We start from the raw sequence: 19,205 nt of genomic DNA, 5'->3' as shown, positions 1-19,205 counted from the left end.
ATGACGTCATCAATTACTTTTTACTTGAGTATTTTTTGCTGCAGTATCTGTACTTTCACTCGTCTCACATCCTGACATCATTAACATTAGCCCCTCCCACACGATGACGTCACAGCGTGTGCAGTGTGATGTCATACCGGGGCGGATGGAGGACACGGGGATGATGCGGTGTCCGATGAACTTTCCTCCTTCTTCAAACACGGCTATTCTCAGAGAGGCCAGAGTGGGCAGCACCACCTGCAGGACACACACAGAAGTGCAGCGTGTACTTCAGAGCTCAAACTGACAGTGTGTCCTTGAGCAAGACACTCGAGACACTCGAGACACTTGAGACACTTCAGAGTCCAGTGTCCATGTGCACAGGTGTGAGTTTATTAACATGAAGTGTCTGAAACAAATACACAAATACTACTACTACTACTACTACTGTTTGTACTACTACTACCACTGTTACTACCACTACTACTACAACTACTGTAACCACTAATATTACTACTACTACTACTATAACTGAACTACTACTATTACTACAACTACTACAACTACTAACCTACTACTACTAATATTACTACTACTACTATTATGACTACTAGTACTATTACTACCACTACAACTAAACTACTACTCCTACTACTATTACTACTACCACTACAACTGAACTACTACTACTATTACTAATACTACAACTAAACTACTACTCCTAATATTACTACTACTACTACTATTACTATTACTACCAATACAACTAAACTACTACTCCTAGTACTATTACTACTACTACTAACACTACAACTGAACTACTACTACTATTACTACAACTACTACAACTACTAATATTACTACTACTGCTACTACTACTATTACGACTAGTAGTACTATTACTACCACTACAACTAAACTACTACTCCTACTAATATTACTACTACTACTACAACTGAACTACCACTACTACAAATACTACTACAACTAAACTACTACTCCTAATATTACTACTACTACAACTAAACTACTAGAAGCACTACGATTACTACTACTACTACTACTACTACTACAGCTACTACTACAACTAAAGTGCTACTACTATTTTTACTACTACTACTACAACTTTCTGTCTCAGTGTCTCTGTCAGTTTAAATAAACAAAAGTGTAACTATTTTTTCATTTTAGCCTAAAAAATAAAAACTCTAAAGACGTTCTCGTCGTGAGCTGAAAATACTTTAATCCATAAGAAAACACGACTGAGTACTCCAGAAGTTTAAAGTACCTGAGTTAAATCACATAAAAGCATGTATATTTCCTGTACTACTGTGTTTGTATTCGTGACCTTCTTGAAGACGATGGCCTCCTCCTCCCACACCGGGTTGATGGCGTTGCCCTGGGACGTCTTGGTTTTGAAGGCTTTTCTCTTCGTGTCCACCGGGAGGCCGAACATGTCGATCTCCACGTACGTGCCCACTTTTTTATCCGATAAGAACTGCCCCGATATGATCTACGAGAAAAGAGACGACAGAAAAGAGACGAGAGCAAAAGAGGAAATGATGTTAATGGAAAAAGGTACAACGATGATTTCATTATTTTTCTTGATTCACACTAATTAAAAATGACGTTGAGAAAATAATTTTAAGAGAACTTTTCCAACTTAACTGGCAGAAAATGTTGGAAATAAAAAATATATATTGGAATTAAGCGCATGAAATGAATGAAGTAATCCTGAATATGTAAATGTTCATCCTGATTTAGCTGCACATCGAGTATAAATGTACTGTCATATTACTACTACTAACATTAATACTACTACTACTAAGACTACTACTAAGACTACTACTGTTACTACTACTGCTGCTACTACTACTATTATCACCAATATTACTACCACTACTACTACTACTATCACCAGTACTACTACCGCTACTAACATTAATACTACTAATACTGCCACTACCGCTACTGTCACCACTACTACTACTAAGACTACTACTTCTACTACTACTATTACTACTACTACTACTACTACTATTGCTATACTACAACAAATACATCTACTACCACTGAAAGAAGGACCTGATTTGTCTGTTATTAATGTTCATATCTTGATTTACAGACACAAAAGTGAAATAAAAACCCCAGGATCATGTAGAGGGTTAATACGAACATTTAAGACCAAAATGAGTCTGAAGCAGCAGAGACAGAGAGAGGACACAGTTAAAAATAAATAAATAAAATAAATAAATAAATGTAAAAAAAACCCCAAACAAAACAAACTCAAAATAACTAAAAAAAACTAAACCAAAAAAACTCAAAATAACAAAAAAGAAAGAAACTAAACAAAAAAATATCTCAAAATAACAAAAAAATTATAAAAATAACAAACAAAAAACTTCAAAATAAAAAAACAACCTTGAAAATAAACTCAAAATAACAAAAAAAAAACCCAAACAAACAAATAAAATAATAAAAAATAGATAAATAAACAAATAAAAAAACACCTCAAAATAACAAAAGAAAAAATATATATAGAATAAAAAAAACTTTAAAAAAAACCCCAAACTCAAAAAAAATAAAAAATAAATAAAAAAAAAAACTTAAAAAAATAAACTCTAAATAACAAAAAATAATAAATGAACCCCAGGATCACGTAGAGCAGGTTAATACCAAAATGACGAGTCTGACAGCAGCAGGTACAGAGAGAGAGGGGACAGTTTTGCAATAGAAAGTGAATTGGAGCCAGAGTCGATTTCACTTCCTGTTTGGAGCGCGGCGGCTAGCAGGTTAGCTATGTCCATTTATATAAACAGTCTATGCACATTTCCAAACAAAGCAGTGACATCTCCACAGAGACGAGCAGCTGGCAGATCCTCCATCAGAAAAGTTACACAGTGCACCTTTATAATCGCAGTAACGTAAAATACTGATAAAGCTTCAGTACCTTGACAGACAAAGTATTGGCGACAATCCCGTCCACGGTGTTCTCGGTGAAGGGGTCAAAGTTCTTGTCCGGTCTCCTCATGAACTCTGGTTTGAGCCGAAAGCCGCACTTCCCGTTATACTCGTACATGCCCAGGTTCAGCTGCATCGACAGATCTGCACAGAAACGACAAAATAAATCAGATTTTAAACATTTTTTTAACATTTTTTGTCCATTTTTTTACATTTTTGTGGCGTCAGTGTAACTCTGATTCTGTCAAATTTTTTGAGCGAAAACGTTTGATTCATCGTGAATAATTTGTATAAAAACCCAAGTGAATTTAGTTTAAATCTATCCAAACATTTATGTTCTTCTGCTGATCTGGGGCTGGAGACCAAGCAGGGACGCCCAGACTTCCCTCACCCCAGACGCTTCCTCCAGCTCCTCCAGTGGGACCCCAAGTAGAAATACGGACATATATAAAGTAAAAAAAAGATAGGCTTAAAAATAAAATAGGTGACCGGTGTTATAAAGTGTCCAGTTTAGTGCAGATGTTCTAAAGCACATGTGTCAAACTCAAGGCCCGGGGGCCAAATACGGCCCGCCATGTCATTTTATGTGGCCAGCGACGAGGTAAATCTAAATGTGTCCGTCTTAAAATGTCAGTTTATCAGGAGTTACGCAGTTACACAGACATATTTTTATATCTTTGCAAATTTGAGACGAACCATTTTGCTGAAATTGAGTTTGACGCCTCTGTCCTAAAGCGTCAAAAGCGTAACGCAAAAAGAAAGTAAAATCTGTCACGTTTGATTTGACGTTTCTTCAGTTCTGGTCAGATTACTGCTGGACACAGTTTTATATCTGTCTGAAGAGAGGCGCTAACTACACTGAAACGGAAAAATCTAAGTCTATTGTGTTAGCATAAGTCTGAGTCCTTCTTAGCATAGTCATCCAAGCCCCTAGTGAGTGATTTCACACCTTTTTTCATTATTATTACTACAACAATTTGTCCACTTGACAGATTTTAATTTTCTTTTGCTGTGTGTCAAACCTGGATGACCGAGGCGTTACACAGATATTATTAACGCACTTACTTTCAAAAAAATGATATTGTGATTATTAGCATAGCGCTGATCATAATCGTACCTATCGTCTGGAAGTTGAGCGCCACCAGCTGACAGCCGGCGTTCCAGAAGAGCTGAGGGTTGTAGTTGGACGAGTCGACTCTGGTGCCTTTGGGGTAGATCCTGCTCAGCTGAGACTTGTTGTATCTGAACAATGTTGTTTAAGGACAAAACTGGGACGATTAGCTCTGTGCGGCGGCTAGCGAGCGCACTGTTAGCGTCACTACTTCCTGTCCAGTTTTATCTCTATGACGCTAAAATGAGTAAATATTTAAAGACGAGGCAGTGGACAGGACAAATAAAATGCAAACTTCACCGGAGTAGAAACAGAAACAGAGATGTTTGTGTCTCAATGCTAATGCTAATGCTAATGCTAATGCTAATGTGTCTCGGTGTCTCTTTCGCTGTGTCTCTGTGTCTCTCTGGCTCTCTTTCTTTTTCTCTCTTTCTCTGTGTCTCTCGCCCTGTATGTCTTTCTCTCTGTCTGTGTCTCTCTGTCTCTGTCTCTTTCTCTGTGTCTCTTTCTCTCTGCGTCTCTCTGGCTCTGTCTCGTTCTCTCTGTCTCTCTTTCTCTATGTCTCTCTCTCTGTGTCTCTTTCTCTCTGTCTCTGTGTCTTTCTCTCTGTGTCTCTTTCTCTCTGTCTTTGTCTCTTTCTCTCTGTCTCTGTGTCTCTTTCTCTCTGTGTCTCTCTGTCTCTTTCTCTCTGTCTCTGTGTCTCTTTCTCTCTGTGTCTCTGTATATTTGTATATTTGTATTGTTGTTCGGTGCAATAGTTGGATGTTCTTTGAGTTTATCTCAGGGTTCAAAAAAGTTCACAAAAGAAAATTATATAAATAGATTCCAAGAGTGAAAAAAAAAGAGCAGCAGGATGAGTCAGTTTATTTTGTCCTACTGCAAATCTGGAGGTGAGACGTGTGATCCAGATTTGTTTTTGCAGTGTAGGTAAAAAAAAACTCACCTATGAAAGTCAAAATAATAAATTAACATTTATATAACAAACAAAAAAGGTCACAACATGTTACACACACATCTACACATGTTATTTAATATTTAAATAAGTAAAATGTATTATGTCTCTCTTTGTAGCCTTTCAAGATCCTGTTTAAAGTTTGTTTTGTTTTGTTTTGGGTTTTTTTAACAAGCCAACAACAAATAAATCTGAAAAATAATAATTTCATTCACTAAAAATTTGACTTTCAAACTATTAACAGTTCATGACATAACTACACCGCGGGACAGATTTAACAAAGATAATCGTCATTTTATCACCAGAATGTGCAGAAAAAAAACAGTTTATCCACAGGGGAGTTGACCGGGGGGGACAAAGGGGCCTGTTGTCCCGGGGTTAGGGGCCCAGAATCGGACTCTCTCTCTATTCATTTGTATTAGAGAGGGGCCCATGTGAGACTTTTTACCTCTTCTACCTCTCTGTACTTTTCTCTCTACTTTTACTCTTGTCTCTGTCTCTTTCTCTCTGTGTCTCTTTCTCTCTGCGTCTCTTTGGCTGTCTCTCTGTCTCCTTCTCTCTGTCTCTTTCTCTCTGTGTCTCTTTCTCTCAGTCTGTGTCTTTCTGTCTCTCTGTCTCTCTGTCTCTGTGTCTGCGTCTCTGTCTCCTTATCTCTGTCTCTGTGTTTTTCTGTCTCTCTGTCTCTTTCTCTCTGTGTCTCTTTCTCTATGTCTCTGTGTCTCTTTCTCTATGTCTCTGTGTCTCTCTGTCTCTGTGTGTCTCTTTCTCTATGTCTCTGCGTCTTTCTGTCTCTCTGTCTCTGTGTGTCTCTTTCTTTATGTCTCTGTCTCTGTATCTCTTTCTCTATGTCTGCATCTCTGTCTCTTTCTCTTTGTCTCTGTGTCTCTCTGTATCTCTTTCTCTATGTCTGCGTCTCTGTCCCTCTGTCTCCTTCTCTCTGTCTCTGCGTCTCTGTCTCTTTCTCTATGTCGGCATCTCTGTCTCTTTCTCTCTGTGTCTCTGTCTTTCTGTCTCTCTGCCTCTGTGTCTCTTTCTCTCTGTCTCTGTGTCTCTCTGTCTCTGTGTCTTTCTGTCTCTGCGTCTCCTTCTCTCTGTCTCTGCGTCTCTCTGGCTCTAAAATGATTCATATCCATAACATTTTAAACTGTCAAAAATGAGTCAGCTCCTCAGTATCGAAATCGACTTAGACATTTTCTTATCGTTACAACACGACGTACTTCTACTTCTACTTCTACTTCTACCTCTCTGTACTTTTCCTGATGGTTTAAGTTTTTGTTTTCACAGATATTTGCAGGTGATATTTCTAAATCCTCCATTCAAATCCATTTAAAAGGAAACTCCACAAACTCCACTGGGGATTTGGTGAGCTGCTCCAGAGCTTTTGTTTCCACGAAGGACGACATCTGGAAACTGCGGTTGATCTCTGTGAAAAACAGAAAAATATATTTAAAACAGAAACAGAAAAATGGGTTAAATACAAATACACACAGACTGTGATAAAAAACAGGGATTTGTGATACGTCTCTTTCTCTGTGTCTCTCTGTCTCTTTCTTTCTGTCTTTGTGGCTCTTTATCTTTCTCTGTTTCTATTTCTGTGTCTCTGTCTCTTTCTCTCTGCATCTCTCTCTCTCTCTCTGTCTCTTTCTCTCTGCCTCTCTCTGCGTCTCTCTGTCTCCGTTTCCTTCTCTCTGTCTGTGTCTTTCTGTCTCTCTGTCTCTGTGTCTCTTTCTCTCTGTCTCTTGTCTCCTTCTCTCTGTCTCTTTCTCTGTGTCTCTGTGCCTCCGTGTCTCTCTGTGTCTCTCTGTCTCTGTGTCTGCATCTCTGTGTCTCTCTGTCGCTCTCTCTGCATCTCTGTGTCTCTCTCTGTGTCTCTTTCTCTGTGTCTCTCTCTTTCTGTGTCTCTTTCTCTGTGTCTCTCTCTTTCTCTGTGTCTCTTTCTCTCTGTCTCTGTGTCTCTTTCTCTGTGTCTCTTTTTCTGTGTCTCTGTCCCTCCGTGTCTCTCTGTCCCTCTCTCTCTGTCTCTCTTTCTCTCTGTCTCTCTGTGTCTCTCTGTCTCTGTGTCTCTCTGTGTCTCTCTCTGTCTCTGTGTCTCTTTCTCTCTGCATCTCTGTGTCTCTCTCTGTCTCTCTGTGTCTCTGTGCACACTTATTCTCCTTTGACTTAGTTCTGACATTTGTTTTTGTGTTTTTCTAATTTACACATTTTAATTTTTTCACCTTTATCACTTTTAAATGTGCATTTTCCTGCTCTGTTAACAGCCTCTTTTTGTTCATTTTTACCTTAACATTCCTTTTAAATAAATTATAACTTTACTTCACCATTTTGTCAAACTCATTCAGTCCACTTCTTCACACAGTCTGTGATTTAGTCCCAGTTTTAGTTTAGTTTAGAGTAGAGAGTGTGTCTGAGGTAGAAATGAGTGTGTGTTCTTAAAGTGATAAAATAAAACGTGTAGTGAAACAGCAGTCGTACTTTTGGAGGCCTCAAAGCTGTTGAACTTCACAGGCTGGATGTAGATGACCAGGTTGGACATTTCCTCTGTGGCGAAGGCCTCACTACCAGCAGTGCCCTGTAAAAACACAAAAACACACACAAGAACACACACAAGAACACACACAAGAACACACACAAGAACACACACAAGAACACACACAGGAACACACACAGGAACACACACAGGAACACACACAAGAACACACACAAGAACACACACAAGAACACACAGTTATCTTCATCATTTACACACTTACACGATAAAAAAGAACAAAATGTCATGATCCGCACCGTCCGGTTCCCTGTTTTCTGTCCTACCCTGTTCCTTCCCTCCCTCACCTGCCAGAGAGGATAAGAGGAGCCAGGACCAGACACACGGTTCCAGATTGTCCGCGTGAATACTCTAGCTTGTTTTGCCTTTTTGCTGTTTGCCTTTTTGTATCCTGCTCATTTGCCTTTTTGTATGCCGTCCTCCAGATCCGGTTCTCTGGACCCTCCCGGCTCCCGCGCTCCCAGCTCTGTTCCTGCTCTGCCTCTCCGACCTGGCACAGCCTCGTCTCGCCCTGTTCTTCGTACTCTGCGTCTCTGGATCCCGCTCTGCACCCTGCTCCCCGTCCTGACTCTGGTCGCCCTGTCTCCGTCCCCTGCTCTCCTCGCACCCCGGCTCCTGTTCCCCTCCAGATCTACCCACGTTTTTGAACTGTATTTCACATTCTGTAAATAAACACTGTAAACCTTTCCCGAGTCCTGCGCTGTTTGGTCCGTTTTTCCTGCGTTTACGACACAAAATCTATTCCGTCAACTGGACAAAGCGGCTTCAGTGTCGTTATCTCGTCCCTTCAGACAGACACAGTATAAGTCAGTGTCCAAATTACTTCTCTCTTTCCCCATGTAATCGTCCCTGTGTGAGTCCTCGCTGCTGATTGGACAACTGTTTCTCCATCTGGCCAATCCTGCGTCTCACCTCTAGCCGCCGCCTCCTTCGACTTAAGAAGACTCGGCTCACCTGCTCGTGACTCTGTTTTGCGACTCGACTCTCAGCACTCACTCTGCGTTTGTTTGTCCAGATTTTGTCACGTTATTGCGAAATTAGATCCTTAGTTAAACTTAACCTTTGTTTCTTTTGTTTAAACTCTTGCACATTACCTTTTTTGTTTGAATAATTTAGTAAGTCGTATTTTATTCAAACATTATTCAACTTGTATATAACATTTCTATCATGACTGGAGTAATTTGACTTATAATGTCTAACTCTATTTAATAATAACGCACAAGAATTCAAAGAAAAGCAGCATCAGTTCCACAACAAACGACTCAATATTTAACAAAAGAAAAACTACAAACCGCGACAGTCACATGAATCATTCCTGAGTCCTGTAATTCTCAAAAAGTATTGGTTTTTTTACGTCTTTTTAGGAGATTTTTAAATGATCATCCAGGTTGTTCCACACACTTATCCCCTCCAACAGAAACACAATGACGTTTTTTACTGGTTCTAGTCTTACTTTTTTTAAATTTACCTCTTCGTCTAAGATGATATTGACTCTCTCTCTCTTTGTTCGAATAATAATCTGTAAACAAGGGGGAATATTTTACACCCCTTTTGTGTAGTTTACCTTTTACAACCCTGTTCTTTAAATTATTTATTACTTTACCATTTTTCCATCCTGGTTTTTGTTGGATAATCTGTCTGTTGATTGTCTAACTTTTGTTTCAAGCAACAATTTTATATATGAACACACATTTAATTAAAACACAGTTAGCACGATTATATTTAAGTTTCTGCTAAAAAATCTTATCTAGTTTTCTCTAGTTTGACGATTTTGGCGAAGTTGGTAGAGCGTTTGTCGTTGATCTGAAGATTGGCGGTGCGATTCCAGCTCCCACACATAAATACTGCTGTTGTTGTTGTTGTTGTGTCCTTGGGCAAGACACTTAAGCCACCTCGCCCCCAGTGGAACGAGTAGAGAGCTGGAAAAGGCGCTATATAAAAAATCTGACCACTTACTTGCTGGTTGGACATGAGCCGCATTGATTTTCCACTGCTATTTTCAACGAAATAAAACAAACTTAACTCGTATAAAATTATAAAAAAAATATTTACAGGTGCTATCCCACAAAACCAAGTCAAAATTTGGGAAAAAAGCATGAAAAACTGACATATGCGCTTAAAAATCTGAGAGGAAAATGTAATAGAAGCAATGTATTTTCATGTGTTGCCCGGAGTGACCACTAGGGGGCGGTGTCTGATCGCTAATGCCTCGCTGTATCACTGACCTCGTCCATGGATCCTTTTTTACAGTCATCATCGTCATCGTCTTCATCCTCACTCTCTGCCTCCACTTCTCCTGAAACAAAACACACAAATATTTAGCATAAAAACGTAAAATGAGCCGTCGAAATTGCGGAATCGGAATCGGTATTGAGTCGATTCCTTAGTATCGAAACGGCGTGAACAATTTTTGTATCGTGACGACACTTTAATTTTCTCCAAACCAGAAGAAGAGAACATTTTAACGCCTTTCTCTGTTAAAATATAAGCTAATCTGTATTCATGGCGCAATGGGAAATTTCAGTGTTGCAATGGAAAAGTACAAAAAAATAAAATAAATAAAAAATGTCAGATAAACAATGATATAAAACTCGCCCATGTTTGTTTTACTGAATCAAAATGGCTATAACAGTGTCGCTATAAGCAATTAACAATTCAAAACTAAATATGGCATCATTTGAATGGGGAAAAAAGTCCTCAAAATGGCGTCTATAAACAGGAAGTTGAACCCATGAACCCAATAACTATGATTCATGTTCTACTGATATTATGTAGTGATGATAGCATCGTTTTCCATTTTAAATCAATGCGCGATTTATCAAAACATCTCCTTCAAACCATTTCACTTTCAAAAACCGCCAAAGAACAGGAAATTACGCTCCGTCTGTTTAGGAAGCTCCGCCCCTGAGATAACGTCTGCGTTTGAACGTCTCTGATTCAGATTCGTGTTTAAACCGAGGTCACGGCGGAACATTTTCATAAACGTTTGTCTAAATTATGTCTGGTGAAAGCCCTCCCTGTGTGTGGGATAAAAGACTCAACAACAGTCCAAGAATAGTCCAACTTTAGACCTGGTTTAGTTCCAGTTTGGACCTAATTTAAAGAGGAGGTGTTTTACTTCTATGGGGTATTAAAGAGGAGGTATTTTACTTCTATGGGGTATTAAAGAGGAGGTATTTACTTCTATGGGGCATTAAAGAGGAGGTATTTATTTCTATGGGGTATTAAAGAGGAGGTATTTATTTCTATGGGGTATTAAAGAGGAGGTATTTTACTTCTAGGTGGTATTAAAGAGGAGGTATTTACTTCTATGGGGCATTAAAGAGGAGGTATTTTACTTCTAGGTGGTATTAAAGAGGAGGTATTTATTTCTATGGGGTATTAAAGAGGAGGTATTTACTTCTATGGGGCATTAAAGAGGAGGTATTTTACTTCTATGGGGCATTAAAGAGGAGGTATTTACTTCTATGGGGTATTAAAGAGGAGGTATTTATTTCTATGGGGTATTAAAGAGGAGGTATTTACTTCTATGGGGTATTAAAGAGGAGGTATTTACTTCTATGGGGTATTAAAGAGGAGGTATTTACTTCTAGGTGGTATTAAAGAGGAGGTATTTATTTCTATGGGGTATTAAAGAGGAGGTATTTTACTTCTATGGGGTATTAAAGAGGAGGTATTTATTTCTATGGGGTATTAAAAAGGAGGTATTTACTTCTATGGGGTATTAAAGAGGAGGTATTTACTTTTATGAGGTATTAAAGAGGAGGTATTTTACTTTTATTTTACTTACTGCCCAAAACATCATATTCACAGGTTTTATACGTTTTATCAGTTTCCCATCCTTTGCTCTCAGTGCTAAGCCCCTCCCCCTTCAGAGCACAATCAGCTGCATCGCACTAATGAAACTACTGCACATCACATCAGGTTCGTGAAGCTGTAGTCTACAGTTTTGCATCATGTTTTTGTATATTTATGGAGATTTGCCGTGTGGGAGCTAAACCGTAAGCGGGGTTCGAGGCCCAGGAGAGATCACAAAATTACTCAAACACGCATGAATGACAACTAAAACCTCTTCAGGCCTGTTTTTTAAAAAGGAAACAACATTATAAGAGAGTAGAACGGTCCAAAAACTCGATTTTGCATAATACCCCCTCTTTAAACATGAATCACGGCGCTTTTGGAAGCTTCAGAGCTGTAAATGTGGCTAATGAATTTTAAAATCCCATTGTCTGAATCCCCTGTGGTGAAATGATGCCCTCCTCTGCCGCTCTGTGTGGGAGGTCAGGGAGTGTGACTCACCGATAGATTTTCTGCCATGAGGTCTCAGGCTGAGCTCGCCCCCTTCTGGAGGCTGTGAGGAGTCGACCAGCTCCTCTTTGGTCGAACCTGCACAACAACAACAACGACGACAATACGGAATTAGCATTAGACATTAGCTTTAGCATTAGCATTAGTGTACAGGACGATTAAGGTACGACGATGGAACAGAAATCTTGTAAGAAATATCCATCAGTTGAATAGATTGCACTGCTTGGATTGGCGTGTTGCATCAGTGTTTCTCAAGCTGTGGTACGTGGGTCTCTGCAGTTTGTTTCGTCTAAATTTAGAGCTGGTATAGTTTCATTTTTGGTCCTAATTTAGACCCAAATCTTTAAATTCATTCAATTCAATTCATTTTATTTTTGTAACACCCAAAATCACAATAACAGTTGTCTCGAAGGGCGTTCATGTTTTGGTTGATGGGGGAAACCGGAGTACCCGGAGGAAACCCATCCAGACACGGGGAGAAACATGAAAAACTCCACACAGAAAGGCCTGGGCGACCCGGGATCGAACCAAAATTTACGCCACTAGGGTTCTACATGTATGTCTATGGCGGAATGTCACAACGCACACATTAGCAAAAACTACCAAAATAGTTTCAAGATTGTCTGAAAACTCAAGAAAAAATACAAAAAAATTGATATAAACAGCAGGTTTTCAGGAGCCTGTGATGAACATGAGTTTGATTTTCAACTGTTGGCTAATGCTAATGCTAATGCTAGCTAACTTGTGACTGTAATGTTATTTAAGAGGGACTTGTTTAACAGCACAAATCATAACAGCTCATCTGTTGTGGTTCCAGCTAAGTCAGTTCTTTATGGTCAGATTTCTATTAAAACAAACTCAGATTACAGTCGAACTTGAGCCACAGAGCGTCAGACAGAGCAGTGCCTACAGTTAGCATCAGCTGACATGTCACAGCTCACGAGGCTTCTGACCAACATGGAACCAAAATATACTACTACTGCTACTACTACTACTGCTACTACTGCTACTACTACTACTACTACTACTACTGCTACTACTACTACAACTACTGCTACTACTACTACTATTGTCCATCTTATATAGCAATTTTCCAGAACTGTGTACATTTTCCATTCACTCTACACACACTGGCGGTTGTGGCCACAGCTGCCTTGGGACAGACTGACAGAAGAGAGGCTGCCAATCTGTGCCATCAGCGCCTCCATTTACCACAGACACACACCACTTTTCATATTAGGCAAAGTAGATAAAGTGTCAACAGTTTTTACCACTGGCACCTCACTAAATGATAATATTTATGTCAAATGTATTTTTATTATTATTATTATTATTATTATTATTATTTATTTTCAATTATTATTATTATTATCATTATTATTATTATTATTATTATTATTATTATTATTATTTCTTTTCAATTTTTTATTATTATTTTTTATCTTCAAAATATCAAATCTCATTGCGCTGCACTTTCATTCCACCAGGGGGCAGTGTGACTTAACCTAAAAACCATCACATTTAAACCATTGTCCAATTAAAGTTGAGCAGATAAACACCGTACACACATCGTCTAAACATCTAAATATCTCACGGAAAGCCGTTAAACGCACTGTAAATCACAAAACGCTCCACACCACAATAAAAGATGACACCATTTTCAAAGCGCGTCTGGAGGAATACGCGGGACTATAAAACACAACAGACGGAGAGCGGGGAACGGGGAACGGGCTCCATTTTGAGGACTCTCCGGTGAATAGCCTCGTATACGTTTGACAGGAGGCATATGCAGAATCCGATAACGCCGCGAGCTGATGGAGAGGGCAGTGAAAATGAAACACGATAAACAAAAACGCGGTGAAAGAGGACTCGTACGACGCGCCGGGAGAATACGAGCGACGCGGGCTGGTACTTTAAAGCGGACGTATCGCGCTCGTGTCTGCTGTGTGGTTTTATTTTTTTCTACGACGCCAGTTTGCACATTTTAAATCACAATGTTCAGCTAAAACGACTTAATAAATTGTATGATTGTGCATGATTGTGTATATTTATTATTCTCATTTTTATTTTTTTATTTATTTACTTACTTTATTGATTGATTGATTGATTTATTTACTTACTTTATTTATTTATTTACTTTATTTATTTATTTACTTAATTAATTAATTTATTTACTTACTTTATTTATTTATTTACTTACTTTATTTATTTATTTACTTACTTTATTTTGTATTTATTTATTTACTTTATTTTTTATTTATTTACTTTATTTATTTATTTACTTTATTTATTTATTTATTTACTTACTTTATTTTTTTCTATTTACTTATTTTATTTATTTTTATTTATTTACTGACTTTATTTATTTATTGTGTCTTTTATTATGTTTTTATTTTTTTTAATTTTTTGTTTATTCCCATTAAAAGCTGATTTCGGGGTAAACATGTGGGAGATGTGGCGTCTAAAAAGGGGGAAAAAATGTAATCAAACTGTAATTTGTATAACTGCGGATGATTTTGACACTTTAAAAAAATCACAATGTTCAGCTAAAACGACTTAATAAAAGAAACAAGTCCGCCGAGTTCTGCGTTAGAAAAACCGCGGCGTCCGACGGGAGCTGTAAACGTCAACGCGCAACTTCCACGTCTCATTTTTCCGACAATAAACCGACAAGTTTTATAATTAGATTCAGGCAGAGGATTTATTTTGACCTCGATAACTGTTTATACAAAAGGGTTTTATTCTGCCTCGGCTCGTTTAATGTTAATTTTATGATGATTATGTATGTTTTGATTTGTTGTATTGTGGTTTTAATGCCGTTCTTATTCTGTAAAACACTTTGAATTGCTTTGTGAACGAATTCTGCTGTAAAAATAAACTTATAAATAAACTATCTGTACCAGAGTAAGGTCAAATTTCAAATACTTTCAGGTTTCAGGTTAAATCAGGCGTCTCAAACTCGAATTATCCAGGGCGCCGCAGGAGGCAGAGTCTGGGTGAGGCTTCCACAAAAAAAGCTTTGTTAAAATCTTCTTTTTTCAACGTTACACGAGGAAATACGCCAATTCTTGTGGATTTTGTAGCTGTGCGTCGTTATTTGTTGACTCTTCTGTGACGGGAGGACACGGAGCGAGTGACACGTGTGTTTGGGGTTTACCAATTCGACGGAACCTTCTACACGGTAATGCCACGCTAACATTAAACTTTCACATTGTCCGGCGGTCCACAAAATATCATCTCGCGAGCCGCAATTTGCCCCTGAGCCACGAGTTTGAGACTCCTGGTTTAGAGGTTTACTGCTTTAAGTAAGTTGTTTTTTTATATATATATATAATCCTTTAGTCTGTTAGGCATGATTGTGTATATTTATTATTCTCATTTTTATTTTTTTATTTCTTTACTTACTTTATTTATTTCTTTACTTACTTTATTTATTTGTTTATTTATTTATTTATTTACTTTATTTATTTACTTACTTTATTTATTTACTTACTTACTTACTTTATTTATTTACTTTATTTTTTTTTAATTTACTTTATTTATTTATTTACTTTATTTTTTTGTTTTTTATTTACTTACTTTATTTTTTATTTTTTTATTTACTTTATTTATTTATTTTTTATTTACTTTATTTATTTATTTACTTTATTTATTTATTTATTTACTTACTTTATTTATTTACTTACTTTATTTATTTTTTTATTTATTTACTTACTTTATTTATTTTTTATTTACTTTATTTATTTACTTTATTTATTTACTTACTTTATTTATTTTTTTAATTTATTTACTTACTTTATTTATTTATTTACTTACTTTATTTATTTTTTATTTACTTTATTTATTTATTTACTTACTTTATTTATTTTTTATTTACTTACTTTATTTATTTTTTATTTACTTACTTTTTTATTTATTTATTTACTTACTTTATTTATTTATTTACTTTATTTATTTTTATTTATTTACTTACTTTATTTATTTACTTACTTACTTTATTTATTTTTTTATTTACTTACTTTATTTTTTTATTTACTTTATTTATTTATTTATTGTGTCTTTATTATGTTTTTATTTTTTTTCTTCTTTGTTCATTCCCATTAAAAGCCGATTTCGGGGTAAACATGGGGGAGATGTGGCGTCTAAAAAAGGGGGAAAAAATGTAATCAAACTGTAATTTGTATAACTGCGGATGATTTTGACACTTGATTAAAAAACACGATCACAAACAAACCAAACTAAAGGTGGTACCTGCGCTGGGGGAGGACGGCTCGCACACACTGGACGAGTCGCTGCACGTGTTGGACACCTGCTCCGACAGCTTCTTCTTGGTGCTGTCCTTTTTGTGATGTTTCTTCTTGTTTTTGATGAGGATTTTACCCATGAGCTCGAAGGGACTGGGCAGAGGAACGCCCGACTCCAGCTGAAAACACACAGACGGATAAAGAGATGTCTCCATGACGACGTGACAGTCCCGTCTTGAATGTTCTACAGTGTGGCATTACACTTACACTACGTCTCTCGCGTGTCTTAAATTAGAGACGTTTTATTGGTCAAAAGTATCTCGAAAAACGTCAATTCTTACTGTCTGTGAAGCCGCCTCTCCGTAGATGAGACCTGTCATTTGGTGTGGTCACCTGTTTAATGCCATACTGTGGAACATTACGGACAAAGCAATAACATATCCACAGAAACAAGCAGGTGGTTACAGAGTGCACCTTGACATTTTTACTAAACTGTTGTTCCGTATGAGTTTGGTTAAATTAAGTTACGTTATGGTTAAGAGGAGGTAAAGTTGCATGGAGTGACTTTAAACGTGTCATCCCGTGTTAACTTTTAATGCTATATTCACTAAAAACAACATATGAACATGTTTTATTTAAGTTTCACGTTTGTTTTTGACAATCTGAGTCTCTCCTCCTTTTGCTCTCCTTCAGTGCGCTATCCTAATACAATCAGCCCGTATCCCGTTGCAGCACATTGCATCAGGATTGTGAAGTCATAGTTCATTGGTTTGTATCATGTTTTTTTTTTTTTATTTGCCAAAAAAAAGAATTTATAACAATGTTCGGGTACATCTGACCAGCAAGAGATACCCCTTACATCATACATTCAAAATTAAATAAACAGTAATAATAAAAATAATACAAAATTAAACAAAAATAAAATAAAAACATAAATAAAATAAAATAAAATAAAAAATAAAAAAATAAATAAAATAAATAAAAAATAAATACAAATAAAATTTAATTAAAATTAAAAATTAAAAATTAAAAATTAAAAATTAAAAATTAAATAAAAATAAAAATAAAAATAAAATAAAATAAAATAAAATAAAATAAAAATAAAATAACGAAAAAAAGTCAGTGTTCCCTTCATTGAGAGGTGTTTGTAGTCCCTCAAAATAATTTAAAAATGGAGTCTAGTTTAGATTTACGATGTACTTTTGTTTTTGTTTTTAATCAGGACTTAAGAAATAGTTTTTGCAAATCAATATTCAACTTTGACTTTATCATGTTCTATCAAAACAATTAAAACGTAGAACAAACGTCCTCATATGTGGACATCATTTTTCTCATGATAGATAGATAATTCTTTATTTTTACACTCATCACGTCCAATCAGCCCAAATAACAAAGACAAATTAATTAATCAGCCATGCAACAGGTCGTATCCTAAGAGGTTAAAGCCACACCGGCACATTAGCAGGTAACGATGGAATCAAACCGTGTCTAAAACCCCGATCTGAGCGAGTCTACAAACCCTATACGGCAAACGGTTACATCCTGGTACAGTTTACACTTCCAGCAGCGAAATAACCTTCTCCAGGGACAGACGGGCGTTAAATACAGGCTTGCTCGTCCCAGGGGAGGGGGGAGAGATAGGCACGGCGCTGGTTTATTTATGGGGCGCACTGCTTTTGGATCATACTGTTTAGACCTATTAATAATGCACGGGCGAGAGTCAATGGTGAGGCTACGTTAAAGTACACGTTCACAAAAGCGCAGCACAGATTAGGAGCAGAGGGAAAGAACAGGTTTTAGGATATAGGTAACTTATGTACTCGCAATGCAGTAAAATATTCCATCGCGTAAACTTGCAGTGAACCTTGGTTGAACCCGTTATTCCCACAGGCTCGACGCTGCTGGTTTAAATATTGATTTTCTTAAAGAAGACCCCACTGCGCTCGTGTCTGCCGTACAGTTAGAATCTACGACACCCGTGGAGCTTTAAGTTTGCACGTTTTAAATCGCAATATTCAAGCTAAAACCATGAGAAAACCGTGGTGGCCAACGGGAGACGGCGTTGCTGTAGACGCCATCGGACAAAATGGCTGCGCGATGCCGTCGAAAAACTGCGAGCATCAGCCTCGACTAATTCAACAAATTGGAGAATCTTCTGCCGGAGGAACATAATCAGATTTTTCATCACACCAAAACTTAAAAAAGCGTCACAATCAAAGGAGGAATCTTGTCCCCAGTTCTGTTCAATTTGTATCTAGATCACATGTGTCAAACTCAAGGCCCGGGGGCTAAATGCGGCCCGCCATGTCATTTTATGTGGCCGCGAGAAGGTAAATTAAAAGGCATGACTGTCATTTTAAAATAAGTCTGTGCTGCTTTAATGTTTGCACTGACAATAAACTAATGAGATTTTCCCAACAAGTGACACTGAGAAATATTTGCAAATAATCATCACAAATTGTTTAGGGAAAAAAAAATTGTCAGCGTGGAAGGCAGTTTCAAGAAAGGTGCTAAAGGTGAATACAAGTTTGTGTTTTAAGGAGAAAATCTGTGTTTTTTATGTTATGAGGCGCAGTCGGTACAATCTATGTCGACATTTTGACACCAAACACGGAGCTAAGTATGAAAAAGTGAGTCTGCAAGAAAAACAACTAATTGTCCAATAATTAAAAGGCTGTTTTTGAAGCAGAGCTGAAGGTTCTGACCAGATACACACTTTAAAAATGTCAGTTTATCCAGAAATACAGAGTTACACAGACACGTAATATTTGCAACTTGAATAAGCAATAAATACAGAAACAGTTATTTAACAAGTTTAAAATACATTACATTTATTTTACATGACGTTTGTTTACATTTAGTGACATTTATCCTGCCGCACAGTCACATCTGGCCCTTGATGGCGGCCATTTTGCTGATGTGGCCCTCGGTGAAAATGAGTTTGACACCTCTGATCTAGATGAACCGTGAACAAAGCTCAAAACATGGAAAACTGGCTGTGCGGCCAGGAATCTTGTCCTGAAACGTTTAATATCTGCGGACGACTTGGTTGTGTTTAGTCCGAGCGGCGCTAGTTTACAGCAGCTACTCAACATCTGTTCATCTTAT

General features: G+C 37.3%; 1 protein-coding gene across 1 annotated transcript in view; it reads right to left on the bottom strand.

Moving 5' to 3' along the window:
• LOC117393057 (1-phosphatidylinositol 4,5-bisphosphate phosphodiesterase beta-1) overlaps window positions 1–19,205 on the bottom strand; it is a 328,875-nt gene that overhangs the window by 52,269 nt on the left and 257,401 nt on the right. The window contains exons 14-22 of the mRNA XM_033991233.2: window positions 16,105–16,276; window positions 11,845–11,931; window positions 9,771–9,841; window positions 7,473–7,569; window positions 6,339–6,423; window positions 4,055–4,179; window positions 2,927–3,081; window positions 1,325–1,489; window positions 138–237 (exon numbers count right to left, since the gene is read on the bottom strand). Of these exons, the coding sequence (XP_033847124.1) occupies window positions 138–237; window positions 1,325–1,489; window positions 2,927–3,081; window positions 4,055–4,179; window positions 6,339–6,423; window positions 7,473–7,569; window positions 9,771–9,841; window positions 11,845–11,931; window positions 16,105–16,276 (1,057 nt within the window). The remainder of the gene's footprint in view (window positions 1–137; window positions 238–1,324; window positions 1,490–2,926; window positions 3,082–4,054; window positions 4,180–6,338; window positions 6,424–7,472; window positions 7,570–9,770; window positions 9,842–11,844; window positions 11,932–16,104; window positions 16,277–19,205) is intronic.

Source organism: Periophthalmus magnuspinnatus, chromosome 24 (genome assembly GCF_009829125.3).
Source record: "Periophthalmus magnuspinnatus isolate fPerMag1 chromosome 24, fPerMag1.2.pri, whole genome shotgun sequence".
Classification (NCBI taxonomy): domain Eukaryota; kingdom Metazoa; phylum Chordata; class Actinopteri; order Gobiiformes; family Gobiidae; genus Periophthalmus; species Periophthalmus magnuspinnatus.
Note: the sequence above shows the minus strand (reverse complement) of the source record. Positions and strands in the feature narration are given on the sequence as shown.